Below are 24,112 nucleotides of genomic sequence, written 5' to 3'. Positions count from 1 at the left end.
TTTGGATGCATTACGGGCCTTTTGTGAGGACTGGGACCTTAGTGTGAACCTTGGGAAGACCAAGGTTATGATCTTTAATATCACTGCAGTTTACATATAGTGGGGAGCCCGTGGGGTATGTGACCTCTTATGTATATCTTGGGATCACTTTTGCTGGACCGTAGTTCTCTATGCAGAAGGCAGCCGAAACCAGATTGATGCTTTGCTATGCAGCCCTGGGCTCTCTCAAGAGGACATGAGCCAAGGAGGAAGCTCTAGCTATTAGACACACTAGTCACACTTGCACTATTGTATGGAACTCCCATCTGGGTCCCAGTTTGTACCAAAATCGTGACAGAGGCTCTATTCCAGACAGTGATGTACTGGCACAGATTATGGGAGCTCCCACCAGATAGATACCCCTGGATCGCCCTAGAGTCCTCAAGACAGCTTGCACTAGATGGAGAGACAGTGCTGGTATGCACAAGTGAGCACTTGGTTTGGTATAAACGGCATGCAGATGGGGGCACTCCTCCCGTTTAAGTACACCATAGAGGCCCCCTCCTTTGCTCTCAGCCGCACAGAGCTGAACAGGGTCATCAGAAAGGACATTGTGAGACTGGATACTCAGAGGATGTGGCGCTCACTCGTTCAGCCCCTGGAGACGAAGATGGCTTTCTACAGAGATGATCTTCTTCACTTGACAGAGGACCGTTTCATCATACACCTGTGCTACATGGACACATTTTTCATTTGGGGTGCGATGTGCGATTGCACCTCATCCGATCAATTGAGAGTGGAGACAACCCGATATGGGCCAGGGACAACTGCACCAAAGGACCGGATATGGCCCGGGGACAACTGCACCAAAGGACAGGATATGCCAGCTTTGTCATACAGAGGCTGAGACAGAGGCCCACTATATATGCCGATGTCCAGTATACTATGAGACCAGGGGGAGCTTCCATTGCCTCTTCCGAGACGGATTTGGACCTCTTTCTAGGATCATGGATTTCCCAGACCAGAGATGCCTGGGGCTCTTCCTTCTGGAGCTCTGCAGACATAGGGATTCCTTATTGTGGCCCACACTAGCTGCACCTGCCCGAGGACCAGCGCAGAGAGCTCTCACTGACTTCTTCCAGACTAGAGCTCCGAGAGCAAATCCGCCCACTACACTCAACCTCCGGGTTGATTCAGGAGCCCGGCCGAGAGGAGTGACACTAGACAAAGCCATTGAGCTATGCAGAGCCCGACGCCCCCAACCCTATGGCCCCCACCCAGGGCCTTGTGCAGACATCATCCAACCTATCGTTGGTCACTATGGGCGAGAGAAAAATATTTGTCAATGAAAGCGGCATAAGAGCTTGCTTCACAGTCAAAAAATAGGGTTGCAATTAAACCCTGATTGATGTGAAGAAGAAGTCCTCAAGGTCTTGGCCAAGAGTTCGTGATCAAGGGTCTGACTAATTTGAACTTTGAGAGGCCCTTGAAGTCGTTGAGGTCTTGGGTCGCTGGGAGGATGGACAAAATGAGGTGTGTACATGCTGAAGTGTACTGAACCCGTGTGCAAGAAATTTGAATCAAGATTCAGGTACACCTTATCACACATGCAACCAATCAGAAGCCCGATGTTGTTCTTACCCTTTGGAATCTGAGGCTGGCTCCCTGAATATCTTGACAATGGGAAACATATGCTAGCTGCACCTTTATTCCCCACCTCTGTGGGTTGCCTTTCACATGTGAAAAAGGTGTTCTGATCATACATTTCTTTATTCTACGTCATTGCAAGGGGGGGATGAAGACTTTTATTCAATACTCTTGTTAGCTTTGTTTGAATGTTTATGTCCCAGATACCAGTGATTGATCATGGCATATTTCTGATGCTTTTCTCATGAACAGATGCTGGAAGTGGCTCTGTCCCACTTACTAGAAGGCAGGCACGTGAGGGTTTCTGCAACAGCAATTTCTAGCACACATGATCAGTCTGGCCAAGAATGCTTGAAGCCTTCAGACAGGGTTCTCACCAAGTTCACTCAGCAGTTACAGACCCTACTCAGAACCATGTTGGCTGCAGCTCAGAATGTGCAAAAAGGCTCTTTGCAAAAAAATTTGACAGGGCAAACAAGGAATCATAAGAGCGTGGACAACAATAACAAAGGAGAAGTGCACAGATCTGGGCAAGTTGGTGATGTTGTGAAATTGAAAGAAATGTATAGATTGGCATTGAAGTCAACTGAAGCTCCAGATTTTCAGCGCATGTATGACATGTGGGTGTCATGAAAGTGGCAAATTGGTTGCATGGTGGACAATTCTTTGTGAAAAAAGGTTGTTGAAATCCTAAGAATGTTCTTAGAAGGTTGTAACCGAAGAATCCACGACTTAATATTCTCTAACTTTAATGTTGGTTTAGGCTGGATACAAATAAAATCCCCATCTGTTGCATGGGCAGGGGCTTGGATGGACAAGATTGCCAGTTCAAGCGTCATGATGGGTCCTCCCTCACACAGGCGGTCGCTTGGTGTGTAACCTCCTGGTAACGACTCCCACTAGAATATAACCCCTTAACCAAATCTTCAAGTTTAGGTCAGCTATTTGCTACAAGTGAGCGCCTATTTCTATTTTGTCACCTCAGCTGGCATCATGATGTTATTCAGCATGTTTATACCGATTTAGTTCCTCTGCTGCGAGGGCTTCCAATCAAGTCCTTGGTTATTATTTAGTTTTTCTCTTGGAGTCTTATTGCTTAACTTCAGCTTTGTTTCTGTTGATGTATTGTCAAAACTACCCCTCAGAATCTCTAGTCATTAAGATTTTGGCCTGCGTGATAGATTTTGGGTCAACCGCTTAGGGCCTTAGTGGGGTAAAAAAAGTTAGTTTAACTAGCGCCAATGCTTTTCATAGAGAGGTTTCTCTCTCTCTCTCTCTCTCTCTCTCTCTCTCCACCCTTAATCCATTATATACACAGTTTCACCATCCCTCCTCATATTCCCTTACGTCTACATCCACCATGACCTAGATATACTATCACATGAACACATCTGCCTCCGACTCTCCACCCTTTGATACTTTAGCCATACTATTTGGCCTTACAACCCAGCTTACCACGAATTTGCACAAATCAACCCAAGTTTCTTACCTTGCAGGGCTCCACTCCACAGCCATACCCAGCTTACCACGATTTTCATAAATCAACCCAAGCTTCTCACCTCGTAGGGCTCCACTCCACAGCCCAACCCATATGTTGTTCACTCCCATGAACTATCTAATCTCACAAAAGAAGAGTACGAAGATTTTTAGGGGACTTGCAACCACGGTGTGGTGAAAAGAGAGTTGTCCATTGCACTCTTTGGTGTTGTTACTCCACCAAAAACTCGTCATTTGGCCTTCCTGGCTTCATGTGAAGAACCTTCAAGGTCAATTGCAGCTACACTTACAAAAAACTTCATGGAGTTGTTTCTTAGCATCATCCTTTATGAATGTCTTTCTCTCAGGCTACGCGATACTAGCATTGTGCCCCCTGCCTTGACATATGGGCATCATGATTTTACATGGCTTGATGTGATTTGGTAATTTTGGCTGAAATTTATAAACTAGTTCTTAAGTGAAGAGTCATAGAGATAATTTCTTCTCATCTAACCACCATCATCCAAAGTGGTTTGTGTCTCAATTACATTTATAAGCGCGTGTGTGTGACAGTAACTTTCACCTAGTGTAAATAGTAGCTCTCTGTTTCCACATTCTATGTAGGCAACTCATAATATAGGATTAGCCCCAAATTCATGGGCATATTTCAGTGTGAGAATTTTATCCAATGTAACTAATCAAAAGATAACTTAATTAGTTAAAAATTTTGTTAACTATTTTGTTTGCTCAATGACCATCTAAATTTTAATTTGCATGTGTGTCGTTTCATTTTAGAAATAAATAGCAGCATTGCATTGACCTCAAGTATCCTAAATTCATTGTTTTTACCATTCCTCCTTTTTTGTTTAATCAAGTTGGAATTTGAGAATGTGTCCAACTGGGGTGATCTAGTGCTCTACACATTGGACTCAGAGCTTGCTACTATCAGTCCAAATGGGATGATCTAGTACTCAGAGCCTGCTATTCATCCCTAAACTCATCAAATCCACCAAAAGTGTCTGAATTGTTGGGGAATTGTTTTGGATCGGATCCAAGCTCATTTATATGGAATAGGGCCCAAATCTACCAAAACATGTCCATAACAGATAGAGTTTCTTTACTTTTGGCCTAATTTGATCTCTCCTTATGTGAACCCGAAACGGACTAGCACATGAAATGGTTATGGTATATCCATATCCATCTATGTGGGATCAGTACCTTGAGCGGCTCTGTTTTCATCCGATGTCATTTGGTATGTTTTCGACAGGCCACAACAATTTTTGGACCAAGATCGCTTGTGGACCATCACGGACACACTATCAGCCATACCACTTGGAAGGATTGTGCAAAGCGAGGTCTAGGGGACTATAAGGTTTAAGAGAGGTATCCTCGACATGCATACAAATCCCCGTCTCAATTGGAGTCCATTAGCAACCCTAAACCACTAGAAAAAAAGGCCGTCAAACCAGGCAAATAGCCCATTTGGGCAACTTTTAGGAGTGTAGAGCTTAAAAGCCATCAAAAAACAAGGAGGTAGACGATACAAAAGACCACTCTCATGTCAAGCATTGGCTGCATCTGAGCTTTCCTTTATAGAATTGCTTGCCAACTAAGAATGACTGCCAAAATCCTTGAGGATTATCCACAGCCAGAGCTTTTGGGATTTAGCCGATCACTTTTCCAGCACTCTTGTAGACTAGACCAGTATATGGCCAATAACACACAACCCACGCACCAAAAGTGTCTAGATTGTCTGGTAGTTGTATGTTGAATATGATCACTCTAACTTTCTATTTTGGATCGGATTCAAATAGAATAGGACCCAAATCTACCAAAATAGATAGATTTTCTCTACTTCTGGCCTAATTTGATATCTCCTTCTCCAAACCTCAAACAGAATGGCCCATGCAATGGTCATGCTATATCCATACAGGATCCAAGGCTTCGTTCTCATCCGTTGTCATTTGCCATGTTTTGCTACGAAATGACTTTTGGATCAGGGCTACTTTCAAACCACCACGGACACATTATCAATGCCATGCCTCTTGGAAGGATGGTGCAATGCAAGATCTAGTGGACTAAAAGCTTTACGAGAGCTATTCTCAACATGCATATACAGATCGGGACCAAATTGGTGACATTCCCTCCGTCTTATAAAACAGTTGTCCACAAGTATATAAACCTGGTAGAAGTGGAAAAAACACCCTTCAAGTATTGTAGATGGACTGCCATAATCTGATTATTAAAACCATAAGTCCAGATCCACTATAACCATAGCATTAGGACCTCAATGGAAGGCTTCTTGGGCCCTTTTATTTGGCAGTTTAAGGAGTCAAACCTTTTCTCTTAAGAAGAAACGTTTTCTAATTAGAAGCTTCAAAACGGCTACTTTATTCGAATTTGAATTTTGGAGAGAAAATGGAATTTAAAATCTAGCAGACAAAACCATATCATGTAACATATCTATGGAAAGCTCTTGATGCGTAGATCACGGATCTATAATCTCCGCTCAAATCGGAGCTTGTATGTAGAAGTTATGGAGGTCCGAAAATTGTAAAATTACCTCCCCCCCTTTTTGGGGGGAAAAGTGCACCCTTTGAGCACTCTTACACCTCTCTTACAAACCCAACATTTCAGTCCACATGGCAACCCCCCATTTGGCTATTCCTTAATCACCTTGATTAGGCTTGGGCAAATTAAAGGGCCCAAGAAGACTCCATTCACTTCCTAATGAATACTCGGTAGAGTTTCCGCTTTTCTCAATGTTTAGGAATCTTGAATCCCCAAAACTTTCCAAAACGTAAGTACAAATTGAGCACGAGGGTTGCTAGCCCTGAGAAAAATCACACCATGTCAAGTTATATTTGCCATACATGTAATGTAGAAAAAATACACTATGTTAGGATGTATATGTCATACATGTATAGTAAGAAAAACACACCATGTCAGGTTGTATTTGCCATACATGTACTGTCATGTAAGGCTACCCAAGCCACACATGTTCTGTTATGTTAGGCTTCACAAGCCACATATGTTCTGTCATGTCAAGCCTCATAAGCCACACATGTTCTGTCAGGTCAAGTCTCCTAAGCCACACATGTTATGTCACGTCAGGCTTCACAAGCCACACATGTTCTGTCATGGTAGGCTTGATATGCCACACATGTTATTTTGCCATTTCAGTGGGCTCTTACCATAGTCCTTCTTGGGGATCCATCCACATACTTACAAAAGATATAAACTCATGTTGACATGTTAGTGGGCTCACACCAGAGTCTTTCCTAGGGATCCATCCGTATACATGCAATAGGGATGTGCCATTGTTGAAATATATGATGTACAAGTGGTAAAGGGTGAGAGAAAGAGGTCATGTAGGTGTGAACACACCCCAAATAAAGTGGGCATATGGGTGGAAAAGGGATCTAGGATTGGCCCCAACCCTAGCCCTTGTGAACACACCCCAAATAAAGTGGGCATATGGGTGGAAAAGGGATCTAGGATTGGCCCCAACCCTAGCCCTTGGTGGACCCTATATAAAGGGCAGGAGGCCTCACTTTTTGTAACACAATACAACCAACACATGAAGGTGAAGGTGAAGGTGAAGGGCAGGAGGCCTCTCTTCTAAGGTTATATGCATCTATTTATGCATAAAATCCAATTCTAATGAAAGTCACACTTTTATCATCATAAAAATCATTTATGATGAAAATCACTCTTTTAATATGAAAGAATTTCTTTTATGCATAAAAATCATTTATGATGAAAATCACATCTTTAACATAAAAGAATTTCTTTTATGCATCCATTTATGCATAAAAATAATTTATGATAAAAATCACACTTTTAATATAAAAATTTTATCTTTTATGCATATGTTTATGCATACAAATAATTTATGATGAAAATCACTCTTTTAATATAAAAGAATTTCTTTTATGCATAAAAATCATTTATGATGAAAATCACTCTTTTAATATAAAAAAATTATCTTTTATGCATATGTTTATGCATACAAATCATTTATGATGAAAATCACTCTTTTAATATAAAATAAATTTTTTTATGCATAAAAATTATTTATAATAAAAATCACACTTTTAATATAAAAAAATATCTTTTATGCATATGTTTATGCATATAAATCATTTATGATGAAAATCACTCTTTTAATATAAAAGAATTTCTTTTATGCATACATTTATGCATAAAAATCATTTATGATGAAAATCACTATTTTATGATCAAAATAAAAATTTCAATATACTTCCTTCTATGCATAGAATTTAATTCTAAAGAAAGTAACACTTTTTTTAAAATAAAATATTTTTAATAAACATTTTTCTATACCTAGGATGAAAAATAACACTTTAAGAATACATATACGATAGGAATTACTCTTTTTGAATTAAAAAAAGTAAAACTTATTTTCATAATTTTAGAAAATTTTGCCATAACCTCCTTTGTATGGCTGAACATTTTTCAATTTTTAACTCTCTAAAATTAATTAGAAGTTCACCAAGAGTATTTAAATCATTCTAATGTAAACATTTTCTACTTATCAAAGGGAAACATTATGAAAAACTTGATTTTATCCATTAATCATTCATCTAGGATAAAGAATGGTTGGATTTACTAAAGAAGAGAGGGGAATGCCTTTTTTCAATGAGGCATAACATCATATTCATTTTAGAGGAGACAAAAATCATAAAAAACCATAAAACGAATAGAAAAGAGAAGAATCTCCAACTTACACAGAGAATTTGAAATCTTTCCTTTGGCTTGATGGTTTGAGGGATCTACTCTTGTTTGAAACAAGAGTGGCCACCAATCTTTAGAAGAGGGAAGATCAAAAACTAATGAATTATGTGAGTAAATTCACAGTTTTTGGCTCTTAGGAGAAGTAGGGTAATAGTGCAAAAACACTCTTAAGCTTCAACAAAGGGGAAGGCTTCTATTTATAGGAAAAAGTGAGCTTCTAACCAAGTCAATTGATTCTAGAATTTTCCAGATCAGTGTTTGGTCAATTTTTGACCATTTTTGGTCAGTTTAGTCCACTTTTTAGATCTAGTTGAAATAGGAGAGAGGAGAGATAAAAATATCTCATTATTTGGGAGTTTAAAACTCTCCCACACATGTGAAATAGGTTCCTCCTTCATAAGGGGAATTCCCCCACTAAGGTGTCAAAAATGCATCATTTCTTCTAAATATCCCTCTTTTTTAACTATTACTTGTCCTTAGTCAACTCTTCATCTTATGTGAGTATTTAGTCATTTTTGGGGGATTTTCCTTTTATTCTTCCATTTATCTCCTCCCTACATTTGGATGAATCTTATTGGTCCATAGGAATCTTAATTTAAATTTTTTTAAAAATCTGGACCCCTAGGATAAGGCCTCTTGGACAGATTATACTTGATTTCTAATGTACCTTCTGAAAATCTTTTTGAACTTCTGTTTCGAGGGAACTTATTTTAATAAGAAGATATATTTTTCCACCACTCTCTAGAAGATTTTCTCTCTCTAGGCCAAAATTGGTAGAAACAAGATCTTTTATATTTCTGAAGAGGGATTTGATTACAGGGGAAGATGCTGGACATCTTGAGAGGTTGGGGAGGAATCTTACAATGGTCCCCCAACTCTTGGGTGATGACCGAAGAGTACCTAATAGTACCTCATTCAAAGGTGCCTATACACATTTCATACACCATTACCGGCCCCGAAATCTACATAAGTGATAATAGATAAACACCTAAATACATAGTAAGACTCGCCATCTTCCTTTCCTCCCAAGTGCAGATTTATGTTAGCTCGTTATTACTTCAAGAAAGTCCAAGACTATGGAAGGACTTAAAGGATTAGATGGATGGAAAGTTAAAAGCGAGTATGGAAGAACAATCAATTCAAGACTCCTTGGATGAGTCGGATAATGATGAGCTCACTAAAGAAGAGTTAGTTCACCAAGCCTTTCCAAAGATAGTGAATAAGCTAGGACACTACTTTAAAAGTGACGACATGAATATCATCCCCCTCCCTGTGAAATAGAAGGATATCCAATTCACTACCATCCTAGATGGAGGGGCTTGATTCAGCATCATTACTAAGAAATGCTAGGAAACGTGGAGACTACCAACTTGCTAGTAGTCAAGCTCCCTGATGGGGCCATACGAAAACTCATGGGACTATTGCAAAATATGAGAAACAAGACTGTTGGTCTAAGTCTTTGCCACTCTTTTGTGGCAATGAACTTTTCACATCAGCCTAATTCCTATGACTGCATCCTTGGTAGAACCTTTATGAGAGAAACCGAAATGGTCCATGATTGGGACATAGACCACATCTACATTCAGAAAATGAATGAAACCCTCAAAGCTAACTTACAAACATGGAAAACTCATCCTATGAGTGGTGGAAGTTATCGAAGACAATAACCACCAATAACACCACTAAGCTAAACAGTGTCAAACTTTCACTGTTGGAACAAGGAATGTGAGAGCTTGGAGTTTGCCTCAATTTCAAAGCTGAAAGACTCTAAAAATTGGATGCATATTCTTACAACTATGAACATCCTCCCAACAATGAGAACAGGATATATAAAAGCTGGATTCACGTATAACAAGACGACAGAGCACAAGGAATGACTATCCCCAATAGTCATAGTGCATAAGAAAAATGGAAAGATGCGGATTTTTGTTAGCCTCAAAAAAGGTTATTGTGCAGCCACAATGAAAAACCATTAACTGTTACCATTCATGGAGCATGTTCTAGAATGAGTAGTAGGAAAGGACAAATTTGGATGGAGGCTCCGGACATCCAGATCTAGCTCTGACCTCGGGCCTAGAACCAGCGAAGGTATTAGAGGCACCAACTACTAGTGGAGTCGAAAAAGAAGTGGGTAGCAGTAGAGAACGCGCCACAATAGAGACAAGGAGCTGCACAAGGAAATGAGTAGCTGTGAAAGGAGGTGGAGACTTGGAAAAAGAGGTTTGTCATCCTGAAAGGAGAGGGGAAGAAGTCGGCTGCTGCTGCTGCTGAACCACACGGGAAAGGAAAGGAGATTGTAGTGTGGACCGGCCTCGCAATGGACCTTATCCCTACAAATGACCCCATATACCACTATAGCAAAAAGTGACCAAAGGATCATGTAGGTCCAATTGAAAGGAAGAACCCGCCAGCCCTGAAACAAGGGCAAAGCATTCCTTTAGGTATACGATCTAATGTGCACTTTTTGCATCCTACAAGAATTGAACCTGTGTTGCTCTATTTGACTGAGCTAAGGATTCTATGCATTACAAACACTTCTAGGAAAGAGATAATGATAGAACCAAAAGCTATGGAATTTTTAGTGTGTTCAACGTGGCAATAATGACCAAAAGGAGCGTGGAGACTCCGTCTCGCAAGTGGCCCTTCCTTCCTTGGGGACCCCAGGAGAAACACGCTTCATGATTTCCCAAAGTCCTAGAGAGGAAAATGGCTTGCTTTTTAGTGTAGTTAGGTAAAATCAAAGTTTTTCAGGGTGCTCCTTGATGTGTCTTTGCATATCGTCATACAAGCCTACCTATGCTCTTCTTCTGCATAGCTCCTCCTGTAGAGGTTCCTGTTGGCTCATCATGTTTTGAAAGGTGGAATCTTTCTCTTTGATGATAGATTATAGTTTTTTCATTTCTTTCAGCCCATCATTCATGCATCTTTGTTGATAATTCAGGTCTCCCTGCACCCATTCCATCTCAATCCTATTCGAAAAACTTGCTTAAGTTGGCACCATCTACTTGCCCACCCTTCACTTCCTAAATAGCCTCCTAATAAACATCCATGATTGCTAACAACCAATGCTTCATGTCTATAAAAAACTACGGTGGCTTTTTATGCCACACTTAAGCTTGATGTTTAGCATCCATACAATGATCTATCATCATTAATTTGTTGTACTAAAAAAAGATCATGAAAATATCACGAAAACCATGAAAAACTTTGAATTTTCATGGTGTAAAAAATTGTACCCTATTTTCTCACATCATAAGGTGGTACACATTAAGCATCAAATTGCATCTACATGACCAACTAACTTCATCATGTGTACCAAGAAGCCCCAATAAGCTTAACTTTGACACCATGAAAAGCTTTGAAAAACCTTTGGCTTTTCATACCATAAAAAACTAAATTGGTTTGCCATGTCAACATAAGTCATGAAAGAGACACATAAACCATTAGTCTACTACTTTTATATGACTTAATAAATATGAAGTTCAGTCAACAATAAAAACGAGAAGAAGTCTTAGCCTTGGGAAAAACTCTCGTCTTTCATGCCATAAAAACTACCTTGGTTTTTTATGCTACACTACTAAAGCTTGATGTTTAACATTCACACAGTGATCTATCATCGCTAACGTGTCGTACTAACATGAGATCATGCAAATATCACCAAAAATGATGAAATTTTTTTGTTTTTCTCGCTGTGAAAACCTATACCCTAGTTTTCCACGTCACAAGAAGGTGGTACACATTAAGCAACTAACTTCAACTAACTAGGGCATAGGTTTTCAAGTTGTCAAAACTTATACCCTAGTTTTTCATGCCAAATTACATCTCCATGGGCAACTAACATAATCATGTGTACCAAGAAGCCCAAATAAACTTAACTTTAGCATCGTGAAAAACTATGAAAGCTTTGGTTTTTCATGCTGTGAAAACCAAACTAGTTTTCCACGTCAACATTAATCATGAAAGAAACACCTAAAACATTGATCTATTACTTCTATATGACTTAATATATATCAAGTTTAGTTTAATAATAAAAAGGGCACCATGAAAAGCTACCCTAGTTTATTTTATGTCACACTACTTAAGCTTGATGTTTAGCATCCACACGGTGATCGATTAGTGTTGTACTAACATGGGATCAGCAAATACCACCAAAACCATCAAAAACTTTGGTTTTTCTCATCATGAAAACTTATATCTTGGTTTTTCAGTTCATAAGGTGGTACGCATTAAGTACCAAATTGCCTCTACATGGCCAACTAACTTCATCATGTGTACCAAGAAGCCTTAATAACCTTTCTTTTTAAGTTTTGGAAGCCAAATTGTGAATAAGATCCAGGTTTATAAATATCAAATTCTCATAATGCAAAGACAAACAACCTCCTTTTGTTCCAATTGAGTCTAGCCTTATCTCCTTGCCCTCGTGTCCATGGTATGTGAGAGAGAGAGTTGAGAGAGGAGACAGTACATTTTTGGTGCATGTTCCTTTTATTCTTGTGTTCATGAGTGTGAGAGCAGAAAGGAGTGAGAGTCCTTGTATTGAGAGGTAACCTCTTGGTGATAGCTTGAGGAAGGAGCTTGAGGAAGGAGGCAAAGGAGTGAGAGTCCTTGTATGGAGAGAGGTAACCTCTTGGTGATAGCTTGAGGAAGGAGGCAAAGGAGTCGAGCTAGCAACCACTAGTGTAGCTTGGAGTCTTCTAGGGATACAAGCTTGGAGCTTATAAGTTTCCCATGACGTGTTAAGGTAAGCATTATCCATTATTAGAAGAGGGGTAGTGGAGCCTATAACATTTTTGACACCGCTGTTGTTGGGGAGAAACCGGTCTCTTTCTAGTCTATTTGTACTCCCTACCATCTTCTTACAATTTCATTTTCCCTAGATATGGCTTCTTGAAGTTGTGTCGTTGGTTAAAAAGAAGATAAGTTATGAAAAATGAGAAAAAGAAGGGCTATTTTTTATTGTTTTAGCATTTTGAATGGTTGTTTGCATTGTTAAGAGTTATAAAAGCAAAAAACAAGTCATTTGCATCTATACTTGCATGGTGGGAGCTCATTAATCATGCCATGATTATGCGAACACACATTTTGCATTTTTAAAATCTTGAAAAAATAAAAAAACTAAAGAGCCATTGATCCTATTTCTTGTTATTATCACATAAACATTCATGTTGTAAAGGAACAATGTAAAAAAAAAACTAGAGAAATTAAGATTTGCACTCTCAAACCATTGATTTTTTATCGAAACTTGCATTTGTGCCTACTATTGCCTGGGGTGTAGATATATATTTATTAAACTTTCAATCCTAGTGTAGAATATTAATAAATTCCACTAACTTTAATGAAGGTAATGAGATCCTAGAACCTTAATTCTTTTATTGCTCTCCTCCCCAAAATACAAAAGTGGATGTTCACACACCACACGAGCGGGTGGAAGCATGGGACACACATCATCTTCTTCTCCATAGTAGCAAAACTTACCAGCCTTATGCCATTCTTAAACTTTTTAATATCAAATGTGCACACCTACGTACTCTACAAACCGCACTAGTGTATAATTTTGAACAAATGCACATAGGTTACCCTTCATTCCCTGAGAAAGAGAATCTCCATGCTCTTCATTCATCACTAGGAAGCCACCACCGCCTTCTGATGATGGGGATACAAATAAGCAAGAATAAGATAAGGACAGCACCTACTCAGTGTTTAGTCTCATAACATCCTATTTATCTAGTATGCATGATAATAAAAATATGGGGAAAACTAATGCACTACTAACTAAGAGTGAATTCCCTTCTTATTTTTTTGATTTCAACACTAACCCTCTCGACCTCGAGGAACCTCTGTTGGACGGGGTCAACCAAAGGTAGATCCATCTACTTAAAACCTTCAAGAGGAGCCAATTAATCATACCAAAGATCCAATCTTGGATTTTCCAACAATAGAATATGAGCAGCTTATTCTCACAGGGAATCCATTACTTAAACCTCACCTAATACGTTTGGTAGGGGATAGGCCAAAGGCAATTGAGCTTGGAAAGGTAGAACAACATGAATCCTTGTGGGCTAATGTTGCAAAAGTCTCAAGACTTGCAAATCCATAGCTTGCAGATTTTCTAGAGATACGCCTTGTTACTTACATCAGAGCACATGCTTACATCAGAGCACATGCTTACAAATCCATAGCTTGCAGATTTGTTTTGGAGATACGCCTTGTTACTTACATGATAGCATATGCTTACAAAATATGGAAATGAAAACATGCAGCAAAGTCATGTGGATAATATGAATAAATCAAAGCTGAGGTTGGGAAATCCATGGCTTGAAGATTTACTAGAGATATGCCTTGTTACTTGCATGATAGCACATGCTTACAAAATATGGATGCGAGAACATGCAGTAGAGTCACGTGGAGGATACGAAGAAATCAAAGCTTATGTGGTGATGGCCAGGTTTGTTGGCATTCATGGTGGCTCATAATTATTAATGAACAACATGGCTAAGCATAATGATAAGACATTAGTGTTAAGTAAAATGTAAACACATGAGATTAGCATAATGACAAGGTAATGATGGAGAATGAGAGTGTGTCTCTTACATTAGTGTGCCTCTTTAAATAGGCAAGTGAAAAAGTGATTACAATGAGCTAGACAAGATTAGCTCTACTAATAAGATCCACAAACCTCTCCATGATTCTCTCCCATATATTCCTCCTTGAATGCCTCCACACTCCACTATTCTCTCTCCCATGATTCTAGCTTTCCTAGATACAAGGTAGGCTGATTGGAAACGAGTTTGACCACTTGCAAAAGTAGAGATTCTCTAGTAAATGACATCCTATATAAATAACCTTTGATCAAGTCTAGACTTCAGGATCTTTGCCACACAAGAGAATCAAAGTACCACAAGTGCTCGCATAAATCAAGAATTAATAATCAACTCCATATAAATAAAAGATTCAAACATATTAAGTATGGATATGAAAATAAACATGAGATAAAACCATAGACTTGAAAACAGAGCTTAGACGACATCACCATCAACAAAGGGTTGGGTTAAATCTCCCCCTCATGTGTGCTGGCTCCTTCCACGACATGAGTATTTTAATCATGTATTACCAAAATAGCCCTTGAGCCAACGTGAAGCTTTTGCCAAAAATAGGGCTCTTTACTTTTTACAAAAATGACCAATCCTTCTAGAGGATGTTCTCACACATCTAGTGTATGCCAAAAATAATAGTGAAGCTCTAGTTCACACGCAATATACCCGTGCACATCGGTGTACATAAATATTCGACACAAATAAATGGCACGCGGCCAACCAAAAATAATGAAGTATAACTCATAAATGTCAAGGCGATGTAAACGCCCATGCACATGACAAAACCCATGCAACATCTCATTCGGTGACCCTTGCACACTCATGCTTGTGTGACACCTCATTCGGTGATCCTCGCACAAGTACAACACCTCATTCGACATTCTCGTACTCATCACCTATACTCAACAAGTCAACATGTTAGGTGAGGCGATCAAACACCAATATCAAGAACACTAGCATGCATACATATGGCATCACCCAATCACAGCATAGCATTACCTGCCGCAAAGCATATGCCAATCGCATCTTACAATGTAGTATTTATTATGATATCACTCACGATACTAATTGCAAGCAGGGCACAATGGTCGGACGGGCGTCCCCAATAGACCATAGAGGGCCAATAATGTAGCATCCCTCTTGCTTCGGTTAGCAACTAACCTCAGTTGCGTGTTTGATAGGAGTGGATTAAGTCAGGACATGTGCGAAAAAACTGCTCGAGCATCCAATGAGCATCTTCTCTCGGATGGTTCTTGAAGGTCAAAAGATATTTGTTATAAACATTGCCAGTTCTTGTAGTAGTCTACTCATGTGTGGTCAATAATTGCATCAGGTAGTAATTGCTCTTCATCAACTCATCAACTAGCTGGAGGTTCTTCATAAACAGGATGATTAGGGATTGGTCCTTTAAAGGGTATCAATAGACTAATATGAAAGGAGTTATGAATCCTCCAATGGGACGGAAGATCTAGTCTATAAGCAAGGTCATTGATTTTGTCTACTATCTTGAAAGGACTGTAGAATCTAGGTGCTAGTTTGACAACAAGATTCTTTTCTACACTCTTAAGCCTCCTCTTTTCTATCCTCAAAAGTACATGGTCTTCTTCTTCAAAAGTCATGGGTTTCCTTTTCTTATTAGCCTGTTTTACATACTTTTCCTGAGCTTTCCTAATAGCCTCTTTAACTTGATCATGAATAGAGTTTAAGTCTCTAGTAAATTCATCGGCAGCTTCTATAGTGCAGGAAAGACGAGTCATCGGAGTGGGAAGGGTTTTTCCATACACTATCTCGGTGCCTTATTATTGGGGAGACGCCCGTCCGACCATTGTGCCATGCTTGCAATTAGTATCGTAAGTGATATTATAATGAATACTACATTGTAAGATGTGATTGGCATATGCTTTGTGGGTCTATGCTATGTATGTTATGATTGGGTGATGCCATGTGTACGCATGCTAGTGTTGTTGATATTGGTGTTTTATTGCCTCACCTAACATGTTGACTTGTTGAGTATAGGTGATGTGTATGAGAATGCCGAATGAGGCGTTGTACTTGTGTGAGGGTCACCGAATGAGGTGTCGCACAGGCATGAGTGTGCAAGGGTCACCACGCGAACGAGGTGTTGCATGCGCGAGGGTAACCGAATGAGGTGTCGCACGGGTTTTGTCATGTGCATGGGCGTTTAAATCACCTCAACATTTATGAGTTATACTTCATTATTTTTGGTTGGCCGCGTGCCATTTATTTGTACTCGAATATTTATGTAAACCGATGTGTACAAGTGTATTACATGTGAACTAGAGCTTCACCATTATTTTTGATACACACTAGATGTGTGTGAACATCCTCTAGAAAGATTGGTCATTTTTGTAAAAAGTAAAGAGCCCTATTTTTGGCAAAAGCTTCACGTTGGCTCAAGGGCTATTTTGGTAATACATGATTAAAATACTCATGTTGTGGAAGAAGCCAACACGCATGAGGGGGAGATTTCACCCAACTCTTTGTTGATGGTGATGTCGTCTAAGCTCTATTTTCAAGTCTATGGTTTTATCTCATGTTTATTTTCATATCCATGCTTAATATGTTTGAATCTTTTATTTGTATGGAGTTGATTACTAATTCTTGATTTATGCAAGCACTTGTGGTACTTTGATTCTCTTGTGTGTGGCAAAGATCCTTGACAGTGGTATCAGAGCCAACCACACTCAAAGAGAAGGCATAAATCTCAAGACTTGATGGAGAAATTGGGCAAATTAGAATATGGGAGTAGCCAATAGGTAGGGCTGGCCCTTGTTGATCTATAAGGCCGAATCATCTTTAACATAGTTGGCCTTATATGAGACCTCTTCTTGCTTGAATTCTTCTTCACTTGAATCTCCTTCTGCAAGATAGGCCTTTTGAGCCTTGTTCCTGTTAAAAAAATACTTCTCAACATGATTAGGTTTTCCACAGAAATCACATGATTTCTTTGGAAACTCTTTGTTAGTGGGTCCTTTGTATGGTCCTTTGAAAGAACCCTTTTTTCTTGAATGAACCACTAAAGTAAGCTTCACCTTGGAATGTAGGCAAGGTGTTTTGCCTTTTGATCTTCTTTTCCTCTTCCAAAAGAGCTACAGTGATGTCAGCTAGTGTTGGCGAAGGCAAGTTGGCGAGGGGAGTGACTATGTTGCCACCATAGTCCTCATGGGGCAAAATTTTTTAACAATAATGCAATGCATACATCTTGTTCCATATTTAAGTTAATCCCTACAAGCTGTGTAGTTAGGTTGGATCTCATTAAATTTAGGTGAGAAGCAAGAGGCTCTCCTCTGTTTAACTTAAGTTCAAAGAATTGAATTAGAAGGCTGATCTTGGAGCTCTTATCTTGAGTACCAAACAATGTGTCCAACTCTTTCCAAGCTTCATTTGAAGTTCTTCTTCCATCTATGTGATGGATAAACTGATCACTCATCCCAAAGCTATGATGGTAGGAACCTTTTCATCCTTGCTAACCCCCACAATGCTTCTCCCTCCCTGGTGTTAGGCTTTTTCTCCTTTCCATTGGCAATGCTCCACAACTCCTTTCTCATTAATGTAAATTTGATCTTAGTCTGCATGTATGAAATCTTGTTTCTTCAAATTTATCTATCTTGGTGACCATTAGAGAAGGTCTTACCTCAGAGAGGCAATGCCTAGTCTCTTTACAAGTAAATTATTAATGTAAAGATTAATCCCAAATGTTTTGAGTAATGAGCCCTCCCATAATTAGATATGCATGAGAATAAATGTAGAACAAATTCTAAAAATGTGGAACCAAATATGATTCCGACAACTAAGTCCAGCTGATACATACAGCTAATTCAAGCAGTTGAGTTCGATAGTATAGCTGACTCCTCAGACAACTGACTTAGATAGCTAATTCAGATAGTTGACTCTCAGAGAGCTAAGTCCAATAGCTGATACTATAGACAGCTGATTCAAGCAGTTGAGTCCGATAGTAGCTGACTCAGACAACTGACTTAGATACTCCATTCCTGGTGTATGTTCCTCTTATGCTTGAGTTCATGAGTGTCAAATTAGAGAGGAGTGAGAGTCCTTGTATATGGAGAGAGGCAACCTCTTGGTGACAACTTGAGAAACGAGCCAAAGGAGTGGAGCTAGCCACCACTAGTGCAACTTGGAGTCTTTCAAAGATACGACCTTGGAGTCAAAAAGTTGCCAAATTACAATAGGAGAGGGGTAGTGTAACCTGTAACATATCATCTTGACTAGTTCCTCTAAGAACCACACCAGTATAACAATATTGGTACCAAGGAAACTAAGCAGAGTAGACTCTAGTACCACGATAGGTGCTCCCCCCGTGATGCCAAGGTAATCATTATCCTTGGCAAGCCCCACTTGTCACTTCTCAATCGGCACAAGATCCAATTCCTCCCTATCAAAACCTCTTACTATATGTATAAACCACCATAATCGCCTTAACCACCTTTGGTATGACCATCTTAACTGGTTCATCCAGAACCATAGTAGCAGTAGAGAACAATACTTGGTGACTCTGCCAGAAATAGAAACTCAAGAACAAGAGAGCTATGAGTCATGAACAGTAAGACCCATACAAGCAAACAACAGCATAATAACTCCTATGGTTTTAACAAGCTACGACTATAGAAACTATGCCTCTTTCTTTGAAATCATCGTGAAGCAAAGAGCAAGAGACCTTAACAATATAGTACATAGGCCCACAGATACAATGCTTTTCATGCAAAGGCTTGCATTGGATTTGCAAAGTGTCCTCACAAAGAACCTGCATTGAATCCCCTGAGTCTCTAATCACGTGCTCTGAATCCTATGCTAAATCCCAAACGTAATTGCTTATGTTACAAGTGTAAATTTAATCATGCTTATAAGGATTATCCCAACAAAAGGACAATTTTTCCCCACTGATAGAAGCATTAGTTACCACCTCAATGAGCCATAGTGTATAAGGAGTAGTTATTTAGACACTCCCTTTCATCAATACCATTAGATAGCTTCAACCCAAGACGAAGCCAAGATGAGGGCAACAAATAAAGGAAACATCTAAGGGTGCCAAAGCTCAAGCTTCCACTTTGAAGTAAGTAGCTAAAGAGCTTGAGGCACAAGCCCCACCAAAGGCTTTAGTGTCTCCTAAAAAGGCTAATGAACCAAAACCATAGGTCCAAACGAAGACCCCAAAGAGCATGTAAAAATGTGATGTAAGATTGATTTTCAAGGATAATGACGTGACTATTGAATGTGGTTCGAAAAAAGAGCTCCAAAACTGCCTCCCTTGCCAAGATAGCAAGTGATCTCTCACTCAAACCTGATCTTCCCAAAGAGAAGAAACCCATTTTTTATGCAAATCTTGTGAAGAAACTCAAGTGTCCCAAACTTGTTTTAGAGAAAGAGAGAATTAAACAAGCCTAAGAGTTGGGAAGATAGAAGATGATAGAGCCTACTCTTAAGAAAGTGGTTAAGTATCAACCAGTAACTTCATATGATAGAGTCTACTCTTAAGCAAGTATCAACCACTAACCTCGCCTAAGTGTATCCAGACCCTGTATCAAAGCTAAGCCTATGAGGGAACCTCAAAGCACCAAAGGCCTTGACCAAACTCATCATCATTCTCAAGTGGTCACAAAAAGATCTAATTTTAGAGTTTTTGCTTGTGGTACCAATCCAACCAAACCCCACATTGCTAGATGGAGGGCTCACATCAAGAGGTAAAAGCTAGCCTTCCATGGGTCATTCAAGTCACTATAACATTTTCTTTAGGGTGATTGGTGACGACTTCATTTTGTCCCCTTTGAGGCACTACCTCCTAGGGAAGGATCAATACATATCCCTTACACATTGGCAGGTCTAAGCCCACCTCAGAGTGAGTATAAACAAAGCCAGTGTGAATATCACCCACGTGACATAGCAGGAGGCCTGACACGCTTCTTGTCCTTTAAAGTCTCTATTTCGATAAGTTCTCTTTTATAAGGTAATTCTCAACTTTGGAGAGACTTCTTCGACTAGATAAATGGAATTCTAAGAGTCCTTATATCTAAACCAGAATATGAAAAGAAAGAGGATGATTCATGTGACATTGAGTACTCTCCCTCCATAACCAAAACCAAAGGATGACCAAAAGTGCCCATGAACAAGCTGGGATACTATTTTGAAAGTGACAAAATGAACATCGTGTTACTTGTCGTATATAAAGATAAGGTATGACAATCTTGTCCACGATCTTTGATGGTGGTACTAGTGTCAACATAATCACTAAGGATTACTGGGAGGCTTGGGGAATCCCCCCACTCATAGGCATAAGCCTTATGGTCAAGCTTGCTAATGAGAACACATCAATACCCTTAGGCATCCTCCAAGATGAAAACATCAAGACCTTTGGACTAAGATTCTACCACACATTCGTAGCAATGAATTCTCAAAGAAAAGGGTTATACATTCGTAGTGATAGATTTTCAGAGAAGAGAGTCATACACGATGATCCTCGAAAAAGCCTTATGTGAGAAAAGCAAGAAAAGTGCATGATTGGGAAACCAATCACATTTATATATACAAAGGCAACCAATCCTTAAAGATAAACTTGAAAAAAGGAAAGACTTATCCCATGAGTCGAGGCATTTTGCCAATGAGTTTGAAATAACTGTCAATCAAATAGCAACATGTGAAAATGCTGCAACAACAAGTTGGATAGTAAAGATGAGAACCAAGATTACAAGCCTCTTCTTAAGCTTCATATCTTGGAAACCATGGATACTCTTCCACAAAAGCTTGGAACAAGATTTGCTAGACTAGATGGGACAGAAATTACCTTCCTATTCATGCTTAGTCCAACGTCCCTATTGGTAGCTAGTGATTTGGACTCCTCTTCTTTTGGAAAGGATCAACTTCTACATTGCCCAAGGTCAACCGGTCAAGAAGGAGAAAACCGCATAAAAAGCCCAAGAAGTATCTTCTCTCCATGGAGACAAACCTTCATTGGCTTTGTTATATTGAGGTCGTGGATTCACATGAGACCTGAACTAGATAGTGGGATGTTGACCTAAACAAGATCACGCTTAAATGCAAGACAATTTGGCCAATAAAGGTGACAAGAAGCTCACAAGCTCCGTGGACGACAAGCTCTCCTGAGCTACCATGCGTAGGCTCAATAAAATTAAGGCTGGGACACAGAAGGACGTAAAACTCAAAGAGCTCATTGAGTCTCAAGAGGGAGATATGAGGCAAGTGCTCAAGTACTTTAACTCCTCTAACATTAGGAATAGTGCGGTACACAACGAGAAGGCTCAAAGAAGCATGGGTGGAGAGCATTCGGCCTCGTATGACTACTACCCTAGAGAGGTCAAAGAAGTAAATCTTGAGGGCCCAACAAGAGAAGAACCTATGCCAATCTTTATTTCCGAAGACTTCACCTCTAAGCGAGAGGACGATTTGATACCCTTGCTCAAGGAATTTAAGAACGTTCAAACATTAAGGGAACTCCTCCAATAGTGATAAAACACACCATCTCTCTCTATGAATGTGCAAAACCATCCAAACAAAAAGTCTACCATATGAATCCCAAGTACGGAGAACAAATGATCTACGCAACATCATCGACATAGGATTTGTGTATGAAATTGTGCACCCCCAATGGTTTTGTAATAGGTAGTGATTGTTCCCAAAAAGAATAGAAAGCTTAGAGTGTGCGTTAACCTCAAAAAGTTTAATGCCACCACAGTTCCCGATTATTATTCCGTACCTTACACATACCATACGTTGGAGAAAGTCACCATATTAGAAGCTCAGAACTTCTTGGCACAATCCAAAAACACACACCTAAGCACACACACAAAAACACATCCACCCGCACATCCACTAACACAAACATTCACATGTACACTCTCACACTAACACACACATATGCAGACATGCAACCCCTCCCCACATATGTTCGCACATGCACACCATCTGCACATACTTTTTCTATTAAAAAAAACTACCCTTCTTGCTTCCCTTAATTTTTTCCTAAAATATTCTTAAAAAATGAAATGGTTGGCCACTTAGCCACGCAAGCTCATGGCCACATTGCCAAGCCCCAAGTGGGGGGCATGGACAAGGCCATGTAAGGCTCTTCCACTAGGCCCTAACCCAAGCAATCATCACAAGCAAACATGAAGTGGTTTTTCACGCGCACATTGTCACCTCTGCTTTTACCATTGCCCTACTTACCTTTCCAAAGAAAAGCTTTAACAAAGCTTAATAACCTTTTTCAATGTCTTCCCTTCAAGCCAACCAAGGAAGACAAAATTTCCAAATAGGCCAACATTACCACCTTCACTATGACAATTCTAGAATGGAAGCAAAGCAACACATTATCCACTTTCTAAATTTATCCAATAACCTCTCCACTATCCATCCTTCAACACCCTTCCCAAAGACTTGAATATCCATTGGGCACCCCGGGGTGCTTGAATACTTGTCCTTTCTTAATGATATAACACTCCCATCTAGCCATATCAAAAGAGTCATCTACTATAAAGCTGATTAACCCGGAAAAATGTTGCATTTTAACTCTACACTCACATCTAGCCATATTCTATGAAGCTAATTCCCTACGATTAAAAAAGGCTATACTTTGACCATGTTGAGTGTGCAAAACTTTAAATTTTAGTTAAGTACTCTCTTTTGGACATTCTCATTAGACCAAGAAACAATTGAGAGTCATTAACAAAGCATTCTATTAGCTATTGAGCACTCCCACTTTATCTGAAGCCTTCTCTTCAGTAACAAACTCATGGAGCCCTTTAATTTGATTCTCTTCAATAACAAACTCAAAAGCATGTACCAAGGGGTGTGATATAACTACAAGCAATACTGAGGCCAAGAGATATTTTTAGCTCACGAATCTTTTTAAGAATAAGATGGACCAACTGCACATTCCATTGTAGATCAACAACTCATGGCTCCCACGTCCAAGAAACTCCTGTGATGTGCTTAGTGTCTACTAGCTGGTGTATACCTAGCTCCATGGGGTCAACCTTTGAAAAAATAATTGGGTTTTGCATAAATTGATATATATGCACCTACATCCTCATTGTCTATGCATTTAACTCCAAAACATTAGCAAATGGAGCATATGGTGATTTTTCCATCCTACGACAAATCTTGTGAAAAGGCAGAGATCTGGAAAATGGCATACTGCAATGAGTAATATTTCAATCTAGCCAAGCTAGACGCATCCACATAAAACGGGCTGACGGGAGAGAGAGAGAGAGAGAGAGAGAGAGAGAGAGAGAGAGGGGTGAGGGAGAAAACTGATGTGTTGTTACAAGAAAATCCCCTATATACATACTATACTTCTTTGAAAAGATTCGCATGTGTTCAACTATGTCATTTTTTTTAGGTTTATCTTAGCCGCCTAAAAACATATATATATATATATATATATACCTAGACGAATCTAGGAACACGACGTGCATGGTACTCATGTTAGAAACATATGCCTAGCTTTTTTAACTTATTAATTAACTGCGTACCAACCCTAACGAAAAGCATTCGTGTCTGAAAAATAAGAAAAATAAAAAAGAGGGTTGTAAAACCTTACAAGAGGATGTTGCAAAACCTTCGTGCACAGAAAACAAGTTTGCTGCTGCAAATGAACACCCTCAATC

General features: G+C 39.4%; 1 protein-coding gene across 1 annotated transcript in view; it reads left to right on the top strand.

Moving 5' to 3' along the window:
- LOC147602614 (erythroid differentiation factor-like protein) overlaps window positions 1-2,716 on the top strand; it is a 42,056-nt gene extending 39,340 nt beyond the window's left edge. Inside the window, exon 10 of the mRNA XM_086797802.1 lies at window positions 1,879-2,716. Coding sequence (XP_086653928.1) covers window positions 1,879-2,259 — 381 coding nt within the window. The 3' untranslated portion in view covers window positions 2,260-2,716. The remainder of the gene's footprint in view (window positions 1-1,878) is intronic.
- The last annotated feature ends 21,396 nt before the right edge of the window (window positions 2,717-24,112 follow it).

Source organism: Cibotium barometz, unplaced genomic scaffold (assembly GCF_041138505.1).
Source record: "Cibotium barometz isolate CiBa-2024 unplaced genomic scaffold, ASM4113850v1 ctg368, whole genome shotgun sequence".
NCBI classification, from domain to species: Eukaryota; Viridiplantae; Streptophyta; class Polypodiopsida; order Cyatheales; family Cibotiaceae; genus Cibotium; species Cibotium barometz.
Note: the sequence above shows the minus strand (reverse complement) of the source record. Positions and strands in the feature narration are given on the sequence as shown.